The 23,150-nt window shown below is 52.7% G+C and overlaps 1 protein-coding gene across 2 annotated transcripts in view; it reads left to right on the top strand.

Moving 5' to 3' along the window:
* The window catches only part of SREBF2 (sterol regulatory element binding transcription factor 2), a 59,069-nt gene that overhangs the window by 24,107 nt on the left and 11,812 nt on the right, over positions 1-23,150 (top strand). For both annotated transcript variants that reach the window (XM_045083780.1, XM_045083779.1), the window contains 11 exons: positions 400-849; positions 1,799-1,980; positions 2,676-2,822; positions 4,676-4,897; positions 5,905-6,019; positions 6,242-6,423; positions 8,515-8,707; positions 9,328-9,509; positions 11,812-12,091; positions 14,844-15,013; positions 22,529-22,697. In XM_045083780.1, the coding sequence (XP_044939715.1) occupies positions 400-849; positions 1,799-1,980; positions 2,676-2,822; positions 4,676-4,897; positions 5,905-6,019; positions 6,242-6,423; positions 8,515-8,707; positions 9,328-9,509; positions 11,812-12,091; positions 14,844-15,013; positions 22,529-22,697 (2,292 nt within the window). The remainder of the gene's footprint in view (positions 1-399; positions 850-1,798; positions 1,981-2,675; positions 2,823-4,675; positions 4,898-5,904; positions 6,020-6,241; positions 6,424-8,514; positions 8,708-9,327; positions 9,510-11,811; positions 12,092-14,843; positions 15,014-22,528; positions 22,698-23,150) is intronic.

Genomic DNA, 23,150 nt, shown 5'->3' with positions numbered 1-23,150 from the left:
GGTGGCCTCACACCTGAGGCTGCTGAACTCAGCAACTCCCACTTTCCACCAAAGGGTCCCCAGTTGTGAAATGAGACGGGCAGTAACCTCCAAAAGCAATACTCACCTGCCGCAGAGGGAGCTTCCGTTTGGCCTGATATAATCAGGAAAGTTGGTGGAAAGGGCCTGGAGGTAGGGTGGGGAGAGAAGAACTTCGAAGACGGAAGTCCTGTGCCCTTGTCCCTTGGCCGTCTAAGCCCATTGGTTGCCTCCTGAGAGGTCCAAGAGGGTTTCCTGACCCACTTCTGCTCTGGTCCCGGGAATGCTTTTTGCTTTGCATGCCTACATTTCTTAAGCAAATTTGGAAGTTAATAAATCTTTTGTATGGCAATAAAATTACTCCTTTTTGTTTATTCACAGAGATGCTGCAGTTCGTCAGCAATCAAGTTGGAGAGTTCCCTGACTTGTTCTCAGAGCAGCTGTGTAGCTCCTTCCCCGGTGGTGGCGGCGGCGGCGGCGGTGGCGGAGGCAGCGGGGGCAGCAGCGGCGGCAGCAGCAGCAATGGGGGGGCTGGAGCGGGGGACCCCTCGATGCAGCAGCGGTCCTTCAGCCAGGTCCCTCTGCCTGCCTTCTCTCCCTCGGCCGCCTCCCCCCAGGCGCCAGCCCTGCAAGTCAAGGTCCCCCCCAGCACGGTGCCCACCCCGCCTCGGGCCGCTCCCGTGCTCCAGCCTCGCCCCCAGCCCCCGCCGCCGCCCCCCGCGCAGCTGCCACCGCAGACAGTGATGATCACCCCGACATTCAGCACCGCTCCCCAGACCAGGATCATCCAGCAGCCTTTGCTGTACCAGAACGCAGCCACCAGCTTCCAAGGTGATTCAGAAGTCAGAGAGCAGAGTGATTGGTTGCTTCAGAAGTTTCTGTGCCAGTTTGCAGATGCTTCTGAGGTCAAGGGTTCTGCCCTCTTTGGGGATGACCGGGTCTGAATGAGTTTGGGGTCACTGGTGGCAAGGACAGGAATAGTTCACACTCTGTGTGTCCTCAGACACCCTAGTAGCTGTCATGCCTGCTTCAAGAACCCTTGGTGGAAGCGTCTAACGAGCAGAGTAGACACAGGGCCGCGCTGGTAACTAGAGCTAGAGGCTTGAGTGAGACGAGTCCGGAGACTTACCCAAACACCAGCCAGATCCTGGCGCCCGGAGCTGGAGAACCATTCATTCAGCAAACACCTCCTGAGCCACCGCAGAGAGTATGACTTAGAGCAGGGGCTCCGGCTCTGCACAGCAGGCCTCGTGCGGGCCTCAGTGTGTGCGAGTGACCCTCTGTGTCGTGTTACACCCCGTGCCCGTGCGGCCGGGAGCCCTGAGCAGGATATTCTGAAGCTCAAGGGATCTGACAGTTCTCCAGTGCACTGCTGAGGGCTTAGGGGCTGCGGAGAGGCAGCAAAGCAAAAAGCAGAGTCAGTCATCCCAGAGTGCGCTTTCTCTTCCTTCTGTGAGAAGGAATGAAGCCTGGTGCGATTGTAGGTTCCTTGGATTCCGAATTCCTTGCTGGGTGCAGTCACTGGCCGATTAGCTGCCGGCACCTCCACCCCAGCACTCAGAGTAATAAAACAATCTGTTCCCGTTCCCTCAGAAGTTGATGCAGCCCTCATGGAATGTTCTTGTTATCTAGACCAGCCTGTGAATGGCTGTGCACATCTTCTTCAGCAGCAGGTGGGGAGTCGGGATGGCTCTGAGGCACCCCCCCCCTCACTTGTTGCTGAAGCCACGGTGACGGTACATTTCTCCTCCGTGTGACTTTTCCCTCCTCTTTTCCCAAGTTCTTCAGCCTCAAGTCCAAAGCCTGGTGACATCCTCCCAGGTGCAGCCGGTCACCATCCAGCAGCAGGTGCAGACGGTGCAGGCCCAGCGGGTGCTGACGCAGACGGCCAATGGCACGCTGCAGACGCTCGCCCCGGCCACGGTGCAGACGGTCGCCGCCCCCCAGGTGCAGCAGGTCCCGGTAGGTGGCCGCAGAGAAGTCGGGGCAGGGGGGGCGGCAGGTAGAGGCTGGGAGCCGGCCTTTGGTCGAAGAGGTGGTCTGCGTACTACGAAGGAACAGCAGCATGTAAGGGAGCAGCATTTAGGGTGCCTGGGAGGTGCCCCTGAGCCGGGTGTGGAGACCTGGCTGAGACCGCCTCTGTGGATCCACGCCGGCCCTCACGCAGACTCAGTCAGTGGAGGTAGTTTATTCTAGTGACACATAGAACGGGCATTAAACTGGAAGGAGACGTGCCAAGATGTTTATAAGTCACGTATTATAGTGGACTGTAGTCACTAACAAGGTCATTTATCTTTGGGAAAAAAAAAAAAAAATTCCAGGTTTTTTCCTTTCTGCGTCTCAGCCATGTTCCTGGCTTTCCTGAGTTTGTCCAAAATCAGACCCCCTTCCTGTCCTCTGTCTCCACCCCCACCAACTCTGCCCCGCCAGGCCCTGGCATTGCTTTTCTCAAACCCTTCCAATCTTAAAACCTAAGACCCTTCAGCTCGACTCTTTCTCCCTCTCAACCCCGCCATCAAGCTGTGTTCTCAGTTTGAGGAAAATGTTACATTTTTTTTTTTCATTCTTTCCTGGAGGGAGTCTGTACAGTAAGAAGCTAAGGCAAAATAGGAAAATAATACTGCCTTCCTTTCTCCTTTTCTTCCTTCTCCATCCAGGTCCTGGTTCAGCCTCAGATCATCAAGACAGATTCCCTTGTTTTGACCACACTAAAGACAGATGGCAGCCCTGTCATGGCCGCGGTCCAGAACCCAGCCCTCACCGCCCTCACCACCCCCATCCAGACAGCTGCCCTTCAAGTACCAGTAAGAGCCGCCTTCCTTCCTGCCCTCCCCCCTCCACCCCTCCTTTCTTGGAATTGTTGGAGATGTTCACAAAACTTCTACAGAATGGACAGGGGCAGAACCCCTGTGGAATGTGTCAGATTGCAAATACCGCTCCCTTTTAGAGTTTTTTTTCCCCCCCTTGAGAAGTACCATCAGTGCATGTAGTGTGGGAGTACTGGGGACTCTGAGGGAGAGAGGAATAGCAGAGTATCCCTGGTTCCTGGGTAACGGCTTCACCCAGGGCTGTCTGCTTCTAGGTCCCGCTGATGGGGCTTTGGCTTCTGAAAGAGCCCAGGCCCACCAGGCAAGGAGGGGCTGCAAGGTGAGGGACAGGGACGGCCCGGTCCTTGGGCTGCAGGGTCGCAGCCACATCAGCGGCTTGTAGCAAAAGAGTCCGAGGGAGTGAGAGGTGATCAGAATTTGAGAGTAAGCTTTATTCATAAGAGCCAAAAAGTGGGAACAAAAAGAACCGTTGCTATATACAACTGCTGAACCTCAGAAATAGTACGTTGAGCAAAAGATGCCTGTCCCAGAGGAGCTCACGCTGGGGATGCTGGTACATGAAGTTCGAGAAGAGGCAGAACGAAGCTGTGGTGTTAGAGGTCAGAGCAGTGATCGCAAGTTAGGGAAGGGGCAGGTGGGACTGGGAAGAGGTACCAGCAAGCTTTCTAAGGGGATAGAAATGGTCTCTGTCTTGGTCTGGGTTGTCTTGGTTACACACGTGATATCCATACGTAAAAATGCATCAAGTTGGGGCACCTGGGTGGCTCAGTGGGTTAAGCCTCTGCCTTTAGCTCAGGTCATGATCTCAGGGTCCTGGGGTCAAGCCCTGAGTCGGGCTCTCTGCTCAGCGGGGAGCCTGCTTCCCCCTCTCTCTCTGCCTGCCTCTCTGCCTACTTGTGATCTCTCTCTCTGTCAAATAAATAAATAAAATCTTTTTTTAAAAATGCATCAATGGGGCGCCTGGGTGGCTCAGTGGGTTAAGCCGCTGCCTTCGGCTCGGGTCATGATCTCGGGGTCCTGGGATCAAGTCTCACATCGGGCTCTATGCTCGGCAGGGAGCCTGCTTACCTCTCTCTCTCTCTCTCTGCCTGCCTATCCATCTACTTGTGATTTCTCTCTGTCAAATAAATAAATAAAATCTTTTAAAAAAATGCATCAAGCTGTACACTTAAAATGTGTGCTTTTTATTATGTGAGAATTACTTCTTAATGATTAATGAAGTTCACTGGCCATTTGGATATTGAGGCCATTTATTGAAGAAAATAAAACTAAAATTGGTAAAAATAGAAATGGGGAGAGAGCAGATTTGAGGAGAAAAGGGGGAGCCTCTACAATTGGCCTGTTTATCTACTGGGATGGCTCTAGCCCTTCTTCTGCCCTTGTGCTTTTTGATAGCCAAATTATATAAGGAAATACAGTGAGTGACTTCACTGTCATGTGAGAGGAAAAGATATATCCTGCACCAAGAGAAGGCTTTCCTTGAGGCCAGAATGATACGGTGCAGTGTACGTGAGTTCACAGGTGGCTCATGGTTTGCTTGCAAAACAGGAATCCTATGACTTGTTTCGGGTGCCCTTAGATCAAAGGTTAAAACATACTTACCCACGTTAATCCCATTGTGGTGTGATTTGTTGACAGTGGTTCTGAAGGGAGTGTAGGAGCTCAGGTACCGTGGCTTCTGAAGCTTCGTGGGGCCTGATTTGGTTCAGCCACGAAGAGTGTCAGACCAGGCAATGGCACAAGGCCAAGGCCAGCAGGTCTCTGTTCTGGGATTGCTTTACTCCAACTAGCCACGGGGTAATTCTGCCCTGTGTCTCTGCCTGTTCTAGACTCTGGTGGGCAGCAGTGGGACCATTTTGACCACAATGCCTGTGATGATGGGGCAGGAGAAAGTGCCCATTAAGCAGGTGCCTGGGGGGGCCAAGCAACTGGAGCCCCCCAAAGAAGGAGAAAGGCGAACGACCCACAACATCATCGAGAAACGGTACCGCTCCTCTATCAATGACAAAATCATCGAGTTGAAGGACCTGGTCATGGGGACAGATGCCAAGGTGGGTGCCGAGCAGCGACCATTTCATGTGCCATCGTCTCCCGTCTCTGTGTCTAGGCCGTAGGAATTTAGGAGACTCCACGTCCAAGTGCGTGAGCATAAGGATGGTTTAGCGGCGCTTTCTTATTAAAGCTTCTTGGGTTTGTGGTTTTTTCCCAAGATTATAAAATACTAACCAACATAAGGGGACTGGTGGGGGTTGGTAAGGCAGCAGCCTGCCTGGACCTTGGCTCTCCAGTGACCACAGGTTCCAGTAGCACAGGCGGAGCGATCCGTGCTGCAAGATGGCGGCCGGGTGCGGGGCTGGGTGTGCCTTGGCGTCGGCTGGTGGCGTGGCTGACACAGGTTCGGTTGTGTTCGCGAGTGGTTAGCAGAAGTTCTACCTTTTTAGGGAAGAGAGAAGATGGAGATTGGGTCTTTAACCAGCAGCAAATAGAGGGAATAGATTGTTCGTTGTTTCAGGTATTTCAGTGAATTTATCTTCTGTCACATAGATTTTTTTTTTTTAAACCCGTTATCTATTTATCTTCGTCGTCTCTGTTTTGAAAGACAATTTTTTTTTCCTTATTAGCCTAGGGACCGGAACTGTGCTAATTGAACTTTCCTTAAGATAGTTAACCAACAGTGCTCTGGTATTTTTGTTGTTTGCTTTCTTTAAAGTTTGTTTTGGTTCTAGGGTTATTCTAAGAGGAGTACTAGCTAATCGTCTGTGTTTCGAGTGTCACTGTGCACCAGACTGGGGAGGGGGGCTCCTCTCCATACGGTATTACTTCATCTTGCCCTCACTGCACACCTGTGACTCATATATCGCCATTATCCCCATTTTAAGGACAAGAAAAGCGGGGTTCAGAGATCCTGAGTGACTTGTCCTGGGTCACACAGCTAACCAGTGAGCGAGCCAGCATCGCAGCCTGGAGCCTTGCTTTCACCCACAGGCTCTGGGCCTCAGCCCTCTCACCGTGTAGCCTGCAGGGATGCCACTGTGTTTTCACTCCTCTTCCTTCCCAGATGCACAAGTCTGGCGTCCTGAGGAAGGCCATCGACTACATCAAGTACTTGCAGCAGGTCAATCATAAACTGCGCCAGGAGAACATGGTGCTGAAGCTGGCGAATCAGAAAAACAGTGAGTGTGCTCATCGAAAGAAGGGTTATCAGACCTTCTGCTTGTAGAAGTCCTGTGCTGGGCCCTGCGGAGGGCCCAAGGCCGTGTACAAGGCACCTTCGGGGGTGTACGGGAGAAAGGACCGTGGGCCCCTCCCCCAGCCCAGCCCTGGCCTAGGCACCAGCGCGGGGTGGGGGGGCTCTGGAGAAACAGACCATTTGTCAGATGCGGTTTTCTTTGCAGAGCTCCTGAAGGGCATCGACCTAGGCAGCCTGGTGGACAATGACGTGGAGCTGAAGATTGATGACTTTAATCAGAATGTCCTTCTGATGTCCCCTCCGGCCTCTGACTCGGGGTCCCAAGCTGGCTTCTCCCCTTACTCCATCGACTCGGAGCCAGGAAGCCCTTTGTTGGATGATGCAAAGGTATGAGCTTTAGAAATCCTCTGACCCCGGGACTCTCTCCCATCTCTCCCAACTGAACTGTGAAGACGCTGCCAAGGGCGGGCCAGGCCAGGCGTGGAGAGGACCAGGGAAGGAGAATAGGAATTCTATGACGTTAGGTCCTGCTGCGTCCCCCACAAAATCCGCTTAACTGGTTCAATGTAGTCCATTTTAAGTGGTCCTTGGTACAGGAGCCCGTCTGAGAGGAGTAAGGGCCAAATCCAGAACAGGAACACACAGCAGCTGGCGCGCTGCCTGCGGCGCCTCGTTACATTCCTCATTTTTAGCGGGCCTGGCAAGACCATTGTTTGAGGTTGTTGAGTCGGTATAGGGCAAGGCTGCCTCTGGGTCCTCTTCTGGAAATGATTCTAATTTGCAGCCTGACAAGTAACATTCCAACCATGGCCATTAATCGTCCAAGAAAGCCCCTGGTGATTGTGGTTTAATGGAATTAGCCAAAAGAGGCTCGAGCCTAATGATCTAGCCCTCGGAACTGGTGGAGCCTACTGGCAAGTTCCCATTTCGAAAACACAAACTTCCCTTCTAGCCTGTTTTGGGTCAAACTGTTTGGAGTATCATGTACCTAATTTTACTGAGGAGGCTCTATTCTTGAAGTACTTTATAAATGTGGTTCTGTTTGGTAACAGAAGGCCATGTGACATATACATTGAATTAGCTAGGCATCTGTCATCAGAAGAAATTTTCAGATGGCTTTAAAATGTTGAAAAGGAGGGGCACCTAGTGGCTCACTTGCTTAAGCATCTGTCTTTCAGCTCAGGTCATGACCTCGGAGTCTTGGGATCAGCCCCTCATCGGGCCTCCTGCCAGACAGGGAGACTTTTTCTCTCTGCCCCTCCCTACTGCTCATTCTCTCCTCTCTCTCAAATAAATAAAATCTTTAAAAATAAATATTGAAAAAAGAGTGGTGTGCTATGTGTGCACTGAGAGTTGAAGAAGACCTGGTCCCAGGCTTCCTCTCTGCCTCTCTGTGGGCTGCTCCCTAGGCAGGCAGGGCTCCTGCCTCCAGCCCTCCCTCCGTAAGACAGGGAGGGGTAAAAAAGCAGTGCTGCAGTTCTACAGCGGGCAAAGTCCTGTAAATAGATTCACACTGAAGTTGTATGGTCTTTTTTTATTTTAAGATTTTATTTATTTGAGAGAAAGAGCACAAGCAGGTAGGGTAGGGGGAGAGGGCCAGGAGGAGACGGGGAAGCAGGCTCCCCATTTAGCAGAGAGCCCAATGTGGGGCTCAAATCCAGGACCCTGGGACCATGACCTGAGCCAAAGGCAGATGCTTAACCGACTGAGCCACCCAGGCACCCCAGTTGTATGGTCTGTAATCAGTTCTACTGATGTTTATTTATTTGTTTTTCAAGATTTTTATTTTTTTGAGAGAGAGAGCACGAGCAAGGTGAAGGGCAGAGGGGGAAGCAGACTCCCCACTCAGCAGGGAGCCTGATGTGGGGCTCCATTCCAGATCTCAGGGATCATGACTCGAGTTGAAGGCAGATGCCTAACCTACTGAGCCACCCAGGCGCCCCTGTTGATGCTGAATTTACATGCTTAGATAAAGCAGCTGTTCTTTAGTAGCATAAGGCACTAGCGTATAGTATGAAGAGTTCGCTTACGTAACTGTCACTATAATCAAGATATAGAACATTTCCATCTCCACAAAGTTCCTTCGTACACCGTGGCTGGTAGTTCCCGCATCCCTCTCCAGCGCCAGACAACTACTGATCTGCTTTCTGTTGCTTTAGATTAGATTAGCTTGCCTGTTGTGGAATTATACAGAACCCTGCAGAATATTTTCTTGTGTGCTCTGTTTTATGAGCAGGACTCCTGTGCCTTTGGTCTTCAGAACATGTTCTTGTCCCAGGTGGCAAGAGGACGAGTGTGCCAGTGTTTGAGAAGTAGCCGAAGAGCTGTGTGGGCTTCTTCCTTGCCTCCTGCTCTCTTCCTGTCTGACTTCGTAGTCTTGAATTTAAATCTCACAGTCTGACTCCAGTACATATAAAAGTAAAATGCTGTTAAAACCCCACGCAGTATTCATTCCAACCTCTCGGCCCTGCTTTGAAGGTCAAGGATGAGCCGGACTCTCCGCCAGTAGCGCTGGGCATGGTGGATCGCTCTCGAATTCTGCTGTGTGTCCTCACCTTCCTCTGCCTCTCCTTCAACCCCCTGACCGCCCTGCTGCAGTGGGGAGGGGCCCACGGCTCTGACCAGCACCCGTACTCAGGCTCCGGCCGCAGCATCCTGTCCCTTGAGTCAGGTAGGTAGAGGGCCCGTTGGATCCCCCAGGCACGGGTGGGCTGCTGCGGCAGGGGACAGGCCCCGTGTGTGCACTCGGCTCGGCTTGTCCACCGGGTCCCAGACGGCTTTTGTACCGGGCCTGCGAGGGACTGGCATAAGTCACATTTTGGAAGTAACAGGGCAAGTCCGAGTTCAGTCAGTAAGAACAAAAGAAATCAGGAACCCACACTGCTGTTACCACTGGGCTTGGGGATCTGGGGAGGGTAGGTGGCCCTGTTTGAAGGAGGATGTGGCATTTTTGCCCAAGTCTTAAAACCCATGGTCTCCCCCCACCTTGACTAACAAGGATTTTTGTTATCTTTGCTATCTAGCTGTGGCTCCTGGCTCCATAGTGACAAGGGCTACAGGGTCCCTATTTAGGGTACAGAACTGTCCCACATTTGCCTGGGGTGCGGAATAAGGCTATGTCTTATCCTTACGGAAAGCGTTCAGACACTGTTACTACATGACTCCATCTTGTTCTCCACGCTCCCGAAAATGAGGTGGAGGGCTCTAACCTATTAGATGCAGGGGTCAGTTCGGGGGCCTGCCGTCCCCTCAGACTGCTCTCGTGGGCTCCGCTGAGACGTGCCTCTTCAGGTTCTGGAGGCTGGTTTGACTGGATGATGCCAACACTCCTCTTATGGCTGGTGAATGGTGTGATCGTCCTGAGCGTCTTCGTGAAGCTGCTGGTCCACGGGGAACCGGTGATCCGGCCCCATTCACGCCCCTCGGTCACCTTCTGGAGACATCGGAAGCAGGCAGATCTGGACCTCGCCAGGGTAAGGTCTGCAGCTAATAACTCAGTGACTTCTGCCAAGCACCCCGGTGTGCGAAGTGCTGGGGCGGGTGCTTGTGGGCGGCAGGAAAGGACCCTGCCCCTGCCCGTCACAGGGCAGCAGAGGAGAGGACCCCTGTGTGCGAATGATTCCACGGACACGAGAGAACCTGCGGTGTGTGTTATCACAGAGGAAGAAGAGGGTGCTCTGGGAGCTGCGGCAGACGGCACGAGCCGGGCCGGGGGAACCTGGGGCTTGAGCCGAGCAGTTGGGGCAGGGATGACCTTCCAGGTGGAGAGGTCATGAGTAGATGGGCTACTTGGGGACCAGCAGGCAAACAGGTATGTCTGGAGTATAGGATACATTTGGGACAGATGAGGGCTAAAGCTGGTCATGTATCTCGGGCCCAGATTGGAGAGATCGTTGACGAGTAACTGATCTGGGGCTTTTTTTCCCCCCCAGTTCTCTGGAGAACCAGGAAGGTTTTTGAGCAGGGACGTTAGCTGAAAGTTTATGGGAAGGATTCTGGGGCATCTCACAGCATCGAAGGAAAAGTTCAAGGTCACTTGTCAGAGGAACAAGAGCGGGAACAGTCCTCCGCTGCAGTACACCATGGGCCGACTCTCCCATGGGCTGGTGGTGGTGGGCTGTAGTGCCCACCGGGGAGAATCTGATCGAGTAGCCTGGAGCTGCCAGCCAGGCCAGAGCTGTGGCTCCTGGACTATAGGTGTGGTGGTTGGAGGCTTACCGCCTGAAGCAGGCCTGTTCCCAGAAGAACATCATTCCAAGATGTATATCCTAGAGGCATGTTCAGGTCTGTGTTTCCTGATGATCGTTTTGGCAGCTGCAGGAAGGATGGGCTGCGGGAAGGGGCCCGGAAGCAAGTGAGGGGCTCTGGGGATAGACTGGATCGGAGGCGGCGAGAGCCTGGCATTGAAAGGAAAGCCTGACTCGGGAAATGCTGGAGATAGGACGTGGAGTGGAAGGGACGTGGCCTTGACTCCAGGGTGGGGGAGGCTGGAGCTGTGGTGGCCTCTGTCTGAGCTGTGCTGCTCGGAGGTACAGTGAGAGGGTCCTGGGAGGGAGAAGGGGCCGGGGTCAGGGTTGAGGTGCCTCTGGAACCCGCCCATCAGCCAGAGAGGGCTGCTCCCCTTGTACTGGTCCATCCACTTCCTGCGATGGCGCCGGCAGAAGTGCAGCTGTGCCCCCTGCAGGACGGGAGAAGGCGGAGGGCGGTTTCCTTCTGGTTGCTGGTCATGAGGGAAAGATCTCTCCGACAGACTCTCCATTGGACCCTCTCAGGTTGGCATAGAGTAGTTTATCGAGATCCTTGGTTCTAGTCGTGTAGCCAGGTGATTGTCTAAGATGGTGGCTCTCAGACTTAAGCAGGCAACAGAATCACCTGGAGGTGATCAGAACCCCAGAGCTGCTGATTCAGCGGGTGTGGGGAGAGGGGGCTAGAGCACCAAGGATTTGCATTTCCAGCAAGATCCCAGGGGCTGATGCTGCTGGTCCCTAGGAACCACACTTTGAGAACCGAAAAGCCTAAAAAGCCATATAAGCCTGAAAGATCATCATTTAAATCCATCTTCTCATCTTATGTGTAAAACTTCGGTGGGAGGGGCGCCTGGGTGGCTCAGTGGGTTAAAGCCTCTGCCTTCAGCTCAGGTCATGATCCCAGGGTCCTGGGATCGAGCCCCACATCGGGCTCTCTGCTCAGCAGGGAGCCTGCTTCCCCCTCTCTCTCTGCCTGCCTCTCTGCCTACTTGTGATCTTTGTCTGTCAAATAAATAAATTTTAAAAATCTTAAAAAAAAAAAAGCTACAGTAGGAAATTTTCAATAGTGTTTGCTCAAAGATAGACCACAGTACAATCGCAATTTAGTAAAAAGGCCAGGAGAGAATGCATGAAAATGTCAGTAACCATGGGAGGTAAGGTTACAGGTGATTTCTTCTTACCCTTTCATTGCTTTCTGAATTTTCCCACACTCTTCAGTGATCATGTGTTATTCTGATCACCTAGGGAGTGAAGGGAAAGTAAAAATTTTTGTGGTGCAGTCGGCTAGGTGTCTGACCCTTGGTTTCCGCTCAGGTCATGGGCTCAGGGTCATGAGACAAGACGCTGCATTGAGCCTGCCTCTCGGCATTCAGCAGAGAGCGTCTGCTGAAGACTCACTCCCTCTGTCCCTGCCCCCCTCTCTAAAATAAATAAGTACATCTTAAAAAATAAAAAAGGAAAGCAAAATGAAAAGGCCACAGTGAGATCGCAGTGAACAACCCCCCCCCCCACACTTGCTGCCTTACAGGGGGATTTTGCAGCCGCCGCGGCCAACCTGCAGACCTGCCTGTCGGTGCTGGGCCGGGCCCTGCCCACATCCCGCCTGGACCTAGCCTGCAGCCTCTCCTGGAACGTGATTCGCTACAGCCTACAGAAGCTGCGCCTGGTGCGCTGGCTGCTGAGGAAGGTCTTCCAGCGCCGGCGGGCCGCCCCTCCGGCCACCGCGGCGGGCTTCGAGGACGAAGCGAAGGCCAGCGCCCGGGACGCGGCCCTGGCCTACCACAGGCTGCACCAGCTGCACATCACAGGTGAGGGGCGCTGCCCATGCCCAGCAGGCCCCCGGGCCGTCTCCCCACCCCGGGCCTGGTTTGCCTGCTCTCTGCCCCGGCCAAAGCCGTTTTCATGCTGCTCTTCTAGAACACCCGGACAGACCGCCCACATCCCTGGCTACAGACATGGCTCGTTACCGTAGCTCATCGGTTTAAGGCACATGCGTTTTCACATTAACCTCTGTACACTTGGGCCGTGTCCTTTACACAGTGGATGGTGTGGCAGAGTTGGCTCTCTTTTTTCCTTAGTGGTACTTAATAGTAGACTTAAAACAGATGTCACCGTAGATTCAGTGAAATGTCATCCATTTCATTCAGCAAACTCCTGCCCTGATAACTGGCAGCCCGGTCTGCAAGTGAGTTCCGATTTTGGGTGGTGGAGGTAGCGGAAGGCCCCGGTTTCAGTTGCAGGGCGGGGGTTACTGTTGAGGGTTTCAGGAAGGACTTTCTGGAAGGTCTCGGCTTTGCATGACAAGATGGTTCTCCAGCCAAGTGGAAGGGGGTGTGCCTTCCAGGCAGCGGGATGACTCTTGGGAAGAAGAGCTTGGTGGGCTTAGAGCCAGCCGGCAAGGGGAGGGGGCGGTGACAGAGCCAGGCAGTGATGATGTCATCAGATTCTGAAGTGAGCAGATTCACTCCGCTGGCAGGTAGAAAGTGGGCGGGCAGCGGATGAAGGCTGGTGTCGTGGAGGCCAGATGGGGGCAGATGCAGCTGGAGACGGGGGGGGGGGGGGACAGGCAGAGAGAGAGCAGAAGCTCGCATTGACCAGAATTGGGGGCCCAGTGGACATGAGGGTCATGAAAAGAGCGGTGAGGACGGTTCCCTGGCTTCTTGAGAGTCTGGGGGAATGGTGTTGCTGCCAGCAAAGGTGAGGGGGAGGGGCGCCTGGGTGGCTCAGTGGGTTGAGCCACTGCCTTCGGCTCAGGTCATGATCTCAGAGTCCTGGGATCTAGTCCCACGTCGGGCTCTCTGCTCAGCAGAGAGCCTGCTTCCCTCTCTCTCTCTCTCTGCCTGCCTCTCCATCTACTTGTGATTTCTCTCTGTCAAATAAATAAATAAAATCTTAAAAAAAAAAAAAAAAAAGGTGAGGGGGAACGGCTGGGCAGCAGTTTTCCAGGGAGAAGGGAGGAGTTTGGTTTTGAACACTTGCCTGTGAGAACTGGCGGGAAATGATGCGTGGCGGTGGGCGAGCTGGACCCGTGGCCCGAGAAGGGGGCTTGGTCTTTGACCTTCAGTGCGAATGAAAGCCAACGTTGCTGATGAGAGGCCTTTGGAAGGGGACCCTCAAGGAACCCAGAAAAACATCACATATCATGGGCAGGCCAGGGGCAGGCGCCAGGCGAAGGCTGTCCGGGAGGTTTGGTGCCGGGGACCGGAGTCAGGGCTCAGGAAGGGAGGTCGCTACGGGGATAACCGCTGAAGGCCAGAAAGCAGCAGTGGGGCGTGCTAACAGCAAGGTGGTGGACATGCCCCGGGGAGGGAGCTTCGGCCCAGAAACGGGGCGCTAGCAGGCCCCAGGCGTGGAGTGAATGGGAGATGAGACCCGTGGGGCCAGCCATGGGGTTTTAACACCTGGGATCACGGTAGAGTTCTGGGAGCGGGTCCTGTCCGCAGACCCGGCTTTGTTCTTCTCTCCCCTCTCAGAGTACGCTCAGGGCATGGCACCAGCTCCCTCCCAGCTCTCTGCTCAGGAGGCTTCATCCTCCCAGCTGTCTTGTTCTGGAGAATTCCACCTGGGGTGTGTCGCTCATTCCCTGCACATTTGCTGAGCGCTCTGTGGGCCTGGCTTTATTTAAGGCATGGAAAGGACAAGTGACTAAAACCTGGTCCTGTCATTGCCCTCCACCTTCCCTCCCCTGAAGAGAGAAAGCCAGATGGTGTCTCCTGGGGGAGAGCGACACCTGATGTCCATGCAGAACAAAGTGTAGGGGCTAACAGAAAGATGGGGGAGGCAGGGTGGCCCTGGATGAAGAATGTAGGGCTGACGAGGTCAGGGCTCGGCCACTGTCTGGACTGTTGACATGGGTCCCCCTGAAGCACAGCCTCCCCGAGCAAAGCTGGCTTGTCCTGGCCCCCGCCCGGCCCTGTAGCAAGGACCAAAGCCAGCAACAGTGTGACAGCCTCATGGCCTTGATGGGCCCTCATTGCGCACACAGGGGCACTTCCGCCCCTGACTTCAGGGTCACACCACGTAACTGCAACCCTCACACAGAGTGTGTAGGAAAACATTCCTAGCCTTCCATGGCTAACCAAGATGTGTCCAACGGCATTGCCATTTTGTTACTTACTCCTCAAAAAGGGATGTATTAGATATTATGCGTTCTTTTACAATGAAAATAAATTCACATCATTTTTTTTTCTTGTTGTTTTTTCAATTTTTACTACCTTTCTCCATGTTTGGAGACGCAAGATGTTTCCCAGAACATGGTTGTGTCTGGAAAGTGTCGCAGTGCCTACCTCTGAGTCCTGTGCAACCACCTGCAAACAGCCGTGGGCCACATGTGAGGCACTTGACATGCATTTCCTCTCGGCCCCAATAGCCTGTGAGGTAGAAAGGAACAGACAGCTCCTCGCTCACAGAGTCTAGCATCTGAGCTGGGAGCATCTGATGACAGAGTTCAAATACTTTCTCTAGTCCTTGTGCTCTTGCTCTGATTACACTGGAGAACACAGAAAAAAAGCTGGGTTTGGAGGAATCTGTCAACTCAGTGCCTGTTTCTGCCTGCCACAGGGAAGCTTCCTGCAGGGTCTGCCTGCTCTGATGTACACATGGCTTTGTGCGCCGTGAACTTGGCCGAATGCGCAGAAGAGAAAATCCCACCGAGCACGTTGGTTGAGATCCATCTGACGGCGGCTATGGGGCTCAAGACCCGGTGTGGGGGCAAGCTAGGCTTCCTGGCGGTGAGTACCCTGCGGCTCCCTCCTGCAGACCAGTGGGAGGCGCCCCTCCCTGGCCAGGAGCTGAGATGCAGAAACAGGTGTGGGCTCTGCCTTCAGGGGCCAACTACCTAGACGGGTAGATACTGAGTCAGTGGGTCATTTCACAAATATTGAGGCACGAAACAAAGCCGGCCCACAAGATAACAAAAGCCCTCCTGGCCCTTAATAAGCATAAGCAGGACATTTCAGTGCCTGAAATAAGAGGGATTCAGCGAGACAGTGACCCACATTCTCGGGGGTTAAATATATGACCCTTCTGTTCTTCGAGTGGTCATAAAAATTCTTGAGATATTTATGGTTGTGTCTCCTAGTGTTTTTAGTCACACAAAGTGTAGTTAGTGCATATCTTCTATTACTCTCAGTCCAGAAACGGAAAACAGTGCACGTCTTCAAGGAGTTCAGGTCAGACCCGGGGCAGGAACAGACAGCTATTATCAGGCGCCAGCATTGTGCCCGGCATGGGGCCAGCCTTGGGAGTTCACAGTCCTTGTTATCAGCTGGTTCCCCACGTCTGCTGACCTCGGGCTTTCTCTTACTCCAGCAGAAAGAGACGTTTTGTTCGGTGCCCGCGTTGAGTAGGCTGCTGAGTACATGCGCTGTGTTCAGCAGAGAGCGAGCATATCTCCGTTTGCTGCTGTAGCTCAGTCGTGGCACTGAGGAGCTGATGAATAGGAATGTGCCCTTTGGGGACACTGAGGTTTCCTGAAGTGTGTCACCATTGTCTAGGTGACAGAGGACACAGGAAAGCCCCATGTACTTTCTGTGTCTCAACCCTATTTCAGCGACCTTAGATAAGATGTTCATTCAGGGGGCGCCTGGGTGGCTCTGGGTCAAGCCTCTGCCTTCGGCTCAGGTCGTGGTTTCGTGGTCCTGGGATTAAGCCCCACATCGGGCTCTCTGCTCAGTGGGGAGACTGCTTCTCTCTCTCCCTCTGCCTGCCTCTCTTTCTACTTGTGATCTCTGTCTCTGTCAAATAAATAAATAAAATCTTTAAAAAAAGAAGAAGTAGAACTTCCCATTACCCCCAGAAGCTTTTGCAGGCTTTTACTCACACTGCCCCCTACAAAGGTAACCATTATTCTGAATTCTGGCACCATAAGTTAATCTGCCTCTTATTTGTTATTTCTGTAAACTTTTTATTGAAGTATAGTATGCGCGGAGAAAAGTACACAAATCATAAATAACAGTTCAGTGACTTCAGAGAGCAAATACACTCACACAGCCAGCAGACAGATTGAGAACAGAGCATGACCAGGACCCCAGAAGCATCTCTTGCAGTCAGCAAACTCCCCCTACCTACCCCCAAGGCCTCCAGCCACAGTAGCCACCATCCTGGTCACTAGGTGTTTGTGTCTGTTGGGACTTTATGAAAGGAGAGTCGAACAGTAGGTACTGTGTGTGTCCAGCTGCTTTTGTGCAGGGTTGTGAGCAAGATTCGTTTGTCTTGCTGCACACAGTGAGATCGTCCATTCTATGGTGAGACCTAGAGATGGACTTTTTGGAGTTTCCTGTTCATGGTTATCATGAACAGTGCTGCTGTGAACGTCACTGTCCATCCTGTGGTGAGTGTGTGATTGCATTTGTAGGGACGGTGCCACCAGGTCAGCGGCTCCAATGGTGTTCAGCTTTAGTAGACCGTGCCCAGCAGTTTTCCCGAGCAGCTGCACCGGTTTCCACTCCATTAGCAGTGTAGGAAAGAGAGTTCCGGTCCCGCCTCCTCGCCAAACACATGATCCCATCATTCATGGCCCTTCTGATATCTCTGGTATCTCATAGTTTTCATTTATAATTTCCAGGGAATTAACAAGGTTGAGTACCTTTTTGTTGGCCATTTGGATAATCTCTATTGTGAAAACCACGTTCAAGTCTTATACCTGTTTATTTGCAATGTCTGTCTTTTTTTTTTTTTTAAAGATTTTATTTATTTATTTGACAGAGATCACAAGTAGGCAGAGAGGCAGGCAGAGAGAGGAGGAAGCAGGCTCCCTGCTAAGCAGAGAGCCCGATGCGGGGCTCAATCCCAGGACCCTGGGATCATGACCTGAGCTGAAGGCAGAGGCTTAACCCACTGAGCCACCCAGGCACCCAGCAATCTTACTATTATTATTATTATTTTAAAGGTTTTATTTATTTATTTGACAGACAGAGATCACAAGTAGGCAGAGAGGCAGGCAGAGAAATAGGAAGGGAAGCAGGCTCCCTGCTAATCAGAGACCCTGATGCAGGGCTCGATCCCAGGATGCTGGGATCATGACCTCAGCCGAAGGCAGAGGCTTTAACCCACTGAGCCACCCAGACACCCGTGTCTTCTTTTTATTGATTGAAGTTCTTTATTCTGACTTTGATCCTTTGTGGGATATGCTTTTTGCATGTATCTCCTTCTATGGCTTGCCCGGTCTCTCTCTTTTTAAGATTTATTTATTTTAAGACTAACTTACTTATTTGAGAGAGGGGGAGCACAAGCAGGAGGAGGGGCAGAGGGGGAGAGAGAATCTCAAGCAGACTCTGTGCTGAGATCATGACCTCAGCCAAAACCAAGAGTCAGATGCTTAATCCACTGAGCCACCCAGGCGCCCCTATTTCTTTCTTTTAGAAAGAGAGTGTATGGATTGGGGGCCGGGGAGAGAATCTCAAGCAGACTCCATGTTGAGCATGGACTGAGCTCAGTCTCAGAACCCGAGACAAAGCCAAGAGTCAGACCCTCAGCTGACTGAGCCGCACAGGGGCCCCACCTAGTCTCTCTCTTCCCGGTGTCAGTTGATGAGCACAAGTTCTTAATATTCACGAAATCAGACGATTAGTCTTTTCCATTACAGTTAGTGACTTTACGTCCTGTGCAGTGAATCTTTGCCCTGTCTCAGTCGTAAAGACGCTCTACTGTATTTATTTCCAGACCCAAGCCCAAATCCACCTGGAGTTGACCTTTTTGTGTGAGGTGGAGATGTAAGATCTACTTTATTTTTCCATATGCAAATCTCCCTGCCCCCAGACTCTGTTATTAAAATGACTGTCCTTGGGACACCTGGGTGGCTCAGTCGGTTAAGCCACTGCCTTCGGCTCAGGTCGTGATCCCAGGATCTTTGGATCAAGTCCCGCATCAGGCTCTTTGTCCAGCAGGGAGCCTGCTTCTCTCTCTGCCTCTGCCTGCAACTCTGCCTGCTTGTGCTCTCTCTCTCTGACAAATAAATAAATAAAATCTTAAAAAATAAATAAATAAAATGACTGTTCTTGCCCCACAGCACCAAGTGGCGCTTCTGTCATAAATCAAGTGCCCAGTCTGCTTCTGGATGCTCCAGTATGTTCCATTATGCCAACACCACATTCCCCTAGTGGCTGAATCTCAGCCCTCTGGCTTTAGTGACTAGGTTTTGCTCTTTTACCTTTCCGTGTAAATGTTGGGATCGTCGTATCATCCCAGAAGCCTCACTGGGGTTTTGATTGTCCTTACTGCCAAGACGAAGCTGCGCTTCTGAGGGACGCAGCCCACTTGAGGAGGGTGTGTGTGTGGCAGCCGAGGATCAGAAAGATGGTGCCCTTGAAACTGCCCCTACTGGGGCACCTAGGTGGCTTAGTCAGTTAAGCAGCTGCCTTTGGCTCCAGTCATGATCCCAGAGTCCCAGGATCGAGGCCCACACCGGGCTTCCTGCACACTGGTGAGTCTGCTTTCCCTGTTCTGCCACTTGCTTTTTTCCAAGCAAGCAGTGAGTCTTGGGCCTTTGTCTTTGTGGCCTCCTTACTCCACGGAGGCTCCTGCACCGCAGCATGGTTGCTGGGGGGCGTCTGGTTGCTTCCCATATTTGCAGTTACGGTGCTACGGGCCATGTCCCCTCACACTGTCCTCACCTGCTTGTCCAAGTCTCTCCTGAGGTGAAATCTCTAGAAGTGGTGGTGTGTGCTCTGAGGGCATTAATGTCTGGAACACCATCAGTATGGCCAGAGTTGGGTTTTCAGTAAGGCTGAGCCTAGGAGAGGAACTGATTTCTAGGAAAGGAACCACCCCTTTCATGGATTGGCATCTCTTGAGAGGGGCCAGACTCAGAGACAGTCCTTCCCTGTAGGGGGTGGGGGAAGCAGGCTTCCCGCTGGCAGAGAGCCCGATGCGGGACTCCATCCCAGGACCCTGAGACCGTGACCCGAGTCGGAGGCAAAAACTTAACCCACTGAGCCACCCAGGCGCCCCAGTCGAATATATTTAGCTGGCAAATGAGTCGGGCTTTGAGAGCAAGCAGAGGGCTGGCCTCTGAAAATGATTTAGACCAGAGATTTCTAATCTTTCTCACTTCACGGCACCCTTTGAGTCTCAGTAATTTTTTCATGGTTGCCCTGGGCTAAAAGAAATACCTAACAGTTCTGTTTATTAATTAGGTACAGACATCTTAATACACATTTATGTCTTAACAGTTTAGTAGTTATTGAAGAAATAGACACAAAGTTGAAAGAAGAAATAGTATTTTTTTTTCTTGATAACTAATATTACTGATCACTGGGGTACATGGACCTGTTGGGTGTCACATACCTTCTCAGACTTTGAAAGCAGAATAATACCACCACCAACTTCTGATTTTCAGACAGTGCTTCCTTTTATTTATTTATTTATTCAAAGATTATTTACTTATTTATTAGAGCAAGCGAGTGAGTGAGCAGAAAGTACAGAGGGAGAGGGAGAAGCAGACTCCCACTGAGCAGAGAGCCCAACGTGGGGCTCCATCCCAGATCTCTGGGATCATGACCTGAGCCGAAGGCAGATGCTTAACCGACTGAGCCACTCAGGCGCCCCCAGTGCTTGCTTTTTATTACAATAGCCTTTTAAAACTCAGCTTCATGAAGATATGACATCCAAAGGGAGATCGTGCAGTCTCACATCGAGACTTCAAACTACCACTTCGTAGTTCACGTGGCGTCAGACTCGTGTTGGGCGTGGCTGTATTTACTTCAGAAATGTGAACTTTCCGGGGTGCCCCTGCACGTTCCCTGGGTGCTTTGGGGTGCCTCGGCACACAGTTTGGGAACTATGGGGTGAGCCTGGTGTGGGAGGGACACTGTGGAACTGGGCCTGGCCAGGAACTGCAGGGTGGCTCTCAGGATCTGAGCAGTTCTGAGTCTCCTGCCACAGCTGCTTGGTTTGGCGGTTAGCAAATGAGTTAGAGGGGACCAGGCTCCTAGGCCGCAGCCAGGGGAGATTCTGTCTGTAAAATTTAGGGAGATTATCGTAGGGTGATAATGCCAGGAAAATTAAAAGAGCAACAGAAATCATTCTTTCAGTTTGCCTCCTAGAAATTATACTGTGGATGATTGTACCCCAGGATTTATATGTCTTATTAATACAAACCGCTAAACTCCAGCTCACACACACACACACACTGAGATGTCTTAGAACTGAGGTTTTTCTGCAGTATTAAGCTTACAAATATATTCTAACTTAATGATTTTCTAAGTCATTCTTTGGGTTCCTTTTGCAAAACCGCCTAACGAGGCTTTGTTTTTGCTTTTCTTGCTGATATTGAGATTTTCTGAGGGACCGGTTGTTTTTTATTGTTATTTTGTTTTTAAAAAGATTGTATTTATTAATTTGTGAGAGAGAGAGAGAGAGGGAGCATGAGCGGGGGGAGTGGGAGAGGAAGAAGCAGACTCCCCGCTGAGCAGGGAGCCTGATGCAGCACTCGATCCCAGGACCCCCGATCATGACCTGAGGCAAAGGTAGACACTTAACCGACTGAGCCATCCAGGCACCCCGGGACCAGTCGTTCTCAGTTTCCCCTGGAGTGGCACTGTGCTCCCTTGCTGATGAAGCAGCCCGGAGAAGCTTCTCTGACTTCAGACACCTTGGGATTGCCAGCGCCCCACGCCCAAACTCTTGGCCCATTCAGGCTCCTCCACTGCAGTTACAGGCTCAGATTCTGCAGCGCTTTGTTGAGGGTCAGGTGAAGGTCATGGGGTTCCTCTGCATTTGTTCTCCTGTATCCCGTCTCGAATATAGCGGTCAGCAAAGAGGAGGGAAGGTCATGAGTGCTGCTGGCCCGGCGATTAGAGACTCCGGAGAAGTGCTGTGATTGTGTTGGGGGATCTCTGTAGGGCAGTTGGGCCAGGCCATCCAGGCCATTTTCTCTCCGATTCAGGCAGCACGCTCCAGATGCACCCTCCACCGCCCCCATGAGAGTCTGTCATCTCGGTCTGTGTTCCCCGAGTAGCACTTCGGTGGTGCTATTTCTGACCCTGGCATTCAAGTCGTCTGAAGCCGTTACATTAGCTGAGGGCTGCTTAGAGCCCAGTAAAGGTCAGAACCATCAGACTGAACCAGACAGGGAGGCGCTGCCCTCCTTGTGGAGGCATGGGCGGAAGTGTGAAGGTTAAGTCCGCGAGCCTGTCCCAGTGGCCCCTCGGGGTTTCCTGAGCTCTGGGTCTTGTGCGTCTCCCTCGGCCCCGTCCTTCTCGGCTCAGCTTCTCGTCCACATTAGCCCGCACTGAGTGGGCCTGTGGGTTGGAAATCGTGGTTTTTAGAGTAAAAATACCATCTCTCACTAAATGACGGAATTTCTGAAAACATGGCAGGACGCACGCCTGCAGCTCTTCCTGGAGGCCTGGAGTGATGAGACCCCGCAGGCGGGGGGCCTGGGAGACGAGGGCGCTGGCTTCGAAGGGCCCAGCAGAGCGGCTCTCGGAGTCTCGCCCAGTCTTCGCTCACAGGCTGGTGGTGTTCCCGTCAGGGGATCCTCTAGGCCTGGTGCCGCGGTCTCTTTAGGGGACTAGATAAAGCCCTTGCAAAGCCAGCTTTGGGGGGAAGGACAGCAGCCGTAGACACGCGTGCCTGCGTGGATCCTTGGTCGAGCCTGGGTGCTACCCCGTCATTCTAGTGTTTTCCAGCGTTGACAGTGACAAAAATAACAGTTCCTAGCTGCTTGCTATGTGCCTTTTCTCCACTCTTAATACTTAGAGGTTAAAGAGATGAAAAACCAGTCAAAGCAGAATACTCTTTTGCCTCAAAATATTCTTAAGGATAATTAAAATGTCGGATCAGGAAAAGTCCCAGGATCTGGTGGTTGGCAGGGGTGGGGGGGTTGCTGGCTTGGCCCTGCGAGGCCCTCACAGGGCTGAGGGTGGACACGCAGCTGCAGAGCCTCCATGACCTCTCCTCTGCGAACTTCCCCTCCTCACCTCTGCAGGCTGAACACCAGCAGGGCCAGAGGGAGATTGCACGAGGGTGAGGCCAACCGAGCAGGGCAGGGTGCAACAGGGGCTTCCCATGTGCCCTGAAACCTTGCCCCCAGCTCTTGCCAGTCACCAAGTCGAACTGGCTCCCCCAGAGCCACTTGCCCTGGTTTTGGTGGCGTTTATTTCCATGGAGGTGAGGGGCCTGGCACCCCTGCTCGTCGTTCCCCAGCCTGCCTCCACCACGGTGGTACTTTCCGATGGCCCCATGGTGGCTGCAGCTGGCATTCTGCCACCCTGGAATCACCCCTGGTCCTTGTTCTTCTGCAGAGCTACTTCCTTAGTAGAGCCCAGAGCCTGTGTGGCCCGGAGCGCAGCGCAGTCCCCGACTCACTGCGCTGGCTCTGTCACCCCCTGGGCCAGAAGTTTTTCATGGAGCGGAGCTGGTCGGTGAAGTCGGCTGCCAAGGAGAGCCTCTACTGTGCTCAGAGGAACCCAGGTGAGCATTTGGCAGCCATCGGGGATTGGAGAAAAGCCACGAGAGCCTCCAGGACTTCAGGGGGACCGTGCTCCAAACACACGGGGACACAGGTGGTCTCAGTCTCGTTCTCAAAGCTCAGGGACGTCACAAACCTGGCTGGCCGCTGAGCTAGGTTTGCAGCTCGCCTCTCTCTGACATTCAGAGCCCGTGGCCCTTACCTCCATCACATTGTTCTGGGTTCTTTGGAGACCCAAAGGATGAGTGGAGCTGCTGTTCACTGGCCCCAGCCCCCCAGTCCCGCTGGAAAGCAGTCGTATACGGAGCAGTTCGAAAACAGTAGGCGACGGGCAGTCATCAAGTGCTCAGAGTGTTGGCGGGGACAGGCCCCCAGGCATGGAGATGCTGGCTTGCTGTCCCTGGTGTCTGACAGTGATTGGAGGCGACTTGTCCCACTCTCAGACTTGAGCGGCC

The sequence above is a fragment of the Mustela putorius genome, unplaced genomic scaffold (assembly GCF_011764305.1).
Source record: "Mustela putorius furo isolate JIRA1106 unplaced genomic scaffold, ASM1176430v1.1 tig00000738_pilon_pilon_pilon, whole genome shotgun sequence".
Taxonomy (NCBI): Eukaryota; Metazoa; Chordata; class Mammalia; order Carnivora; family Mustelidae; genus Mustela; species Mustela putorius.
The sequence above is the reverse complement of the archived record's forward strand: the minus strand, read 5'-3'. Positions and strand labels throughout refer to the sequence as shown.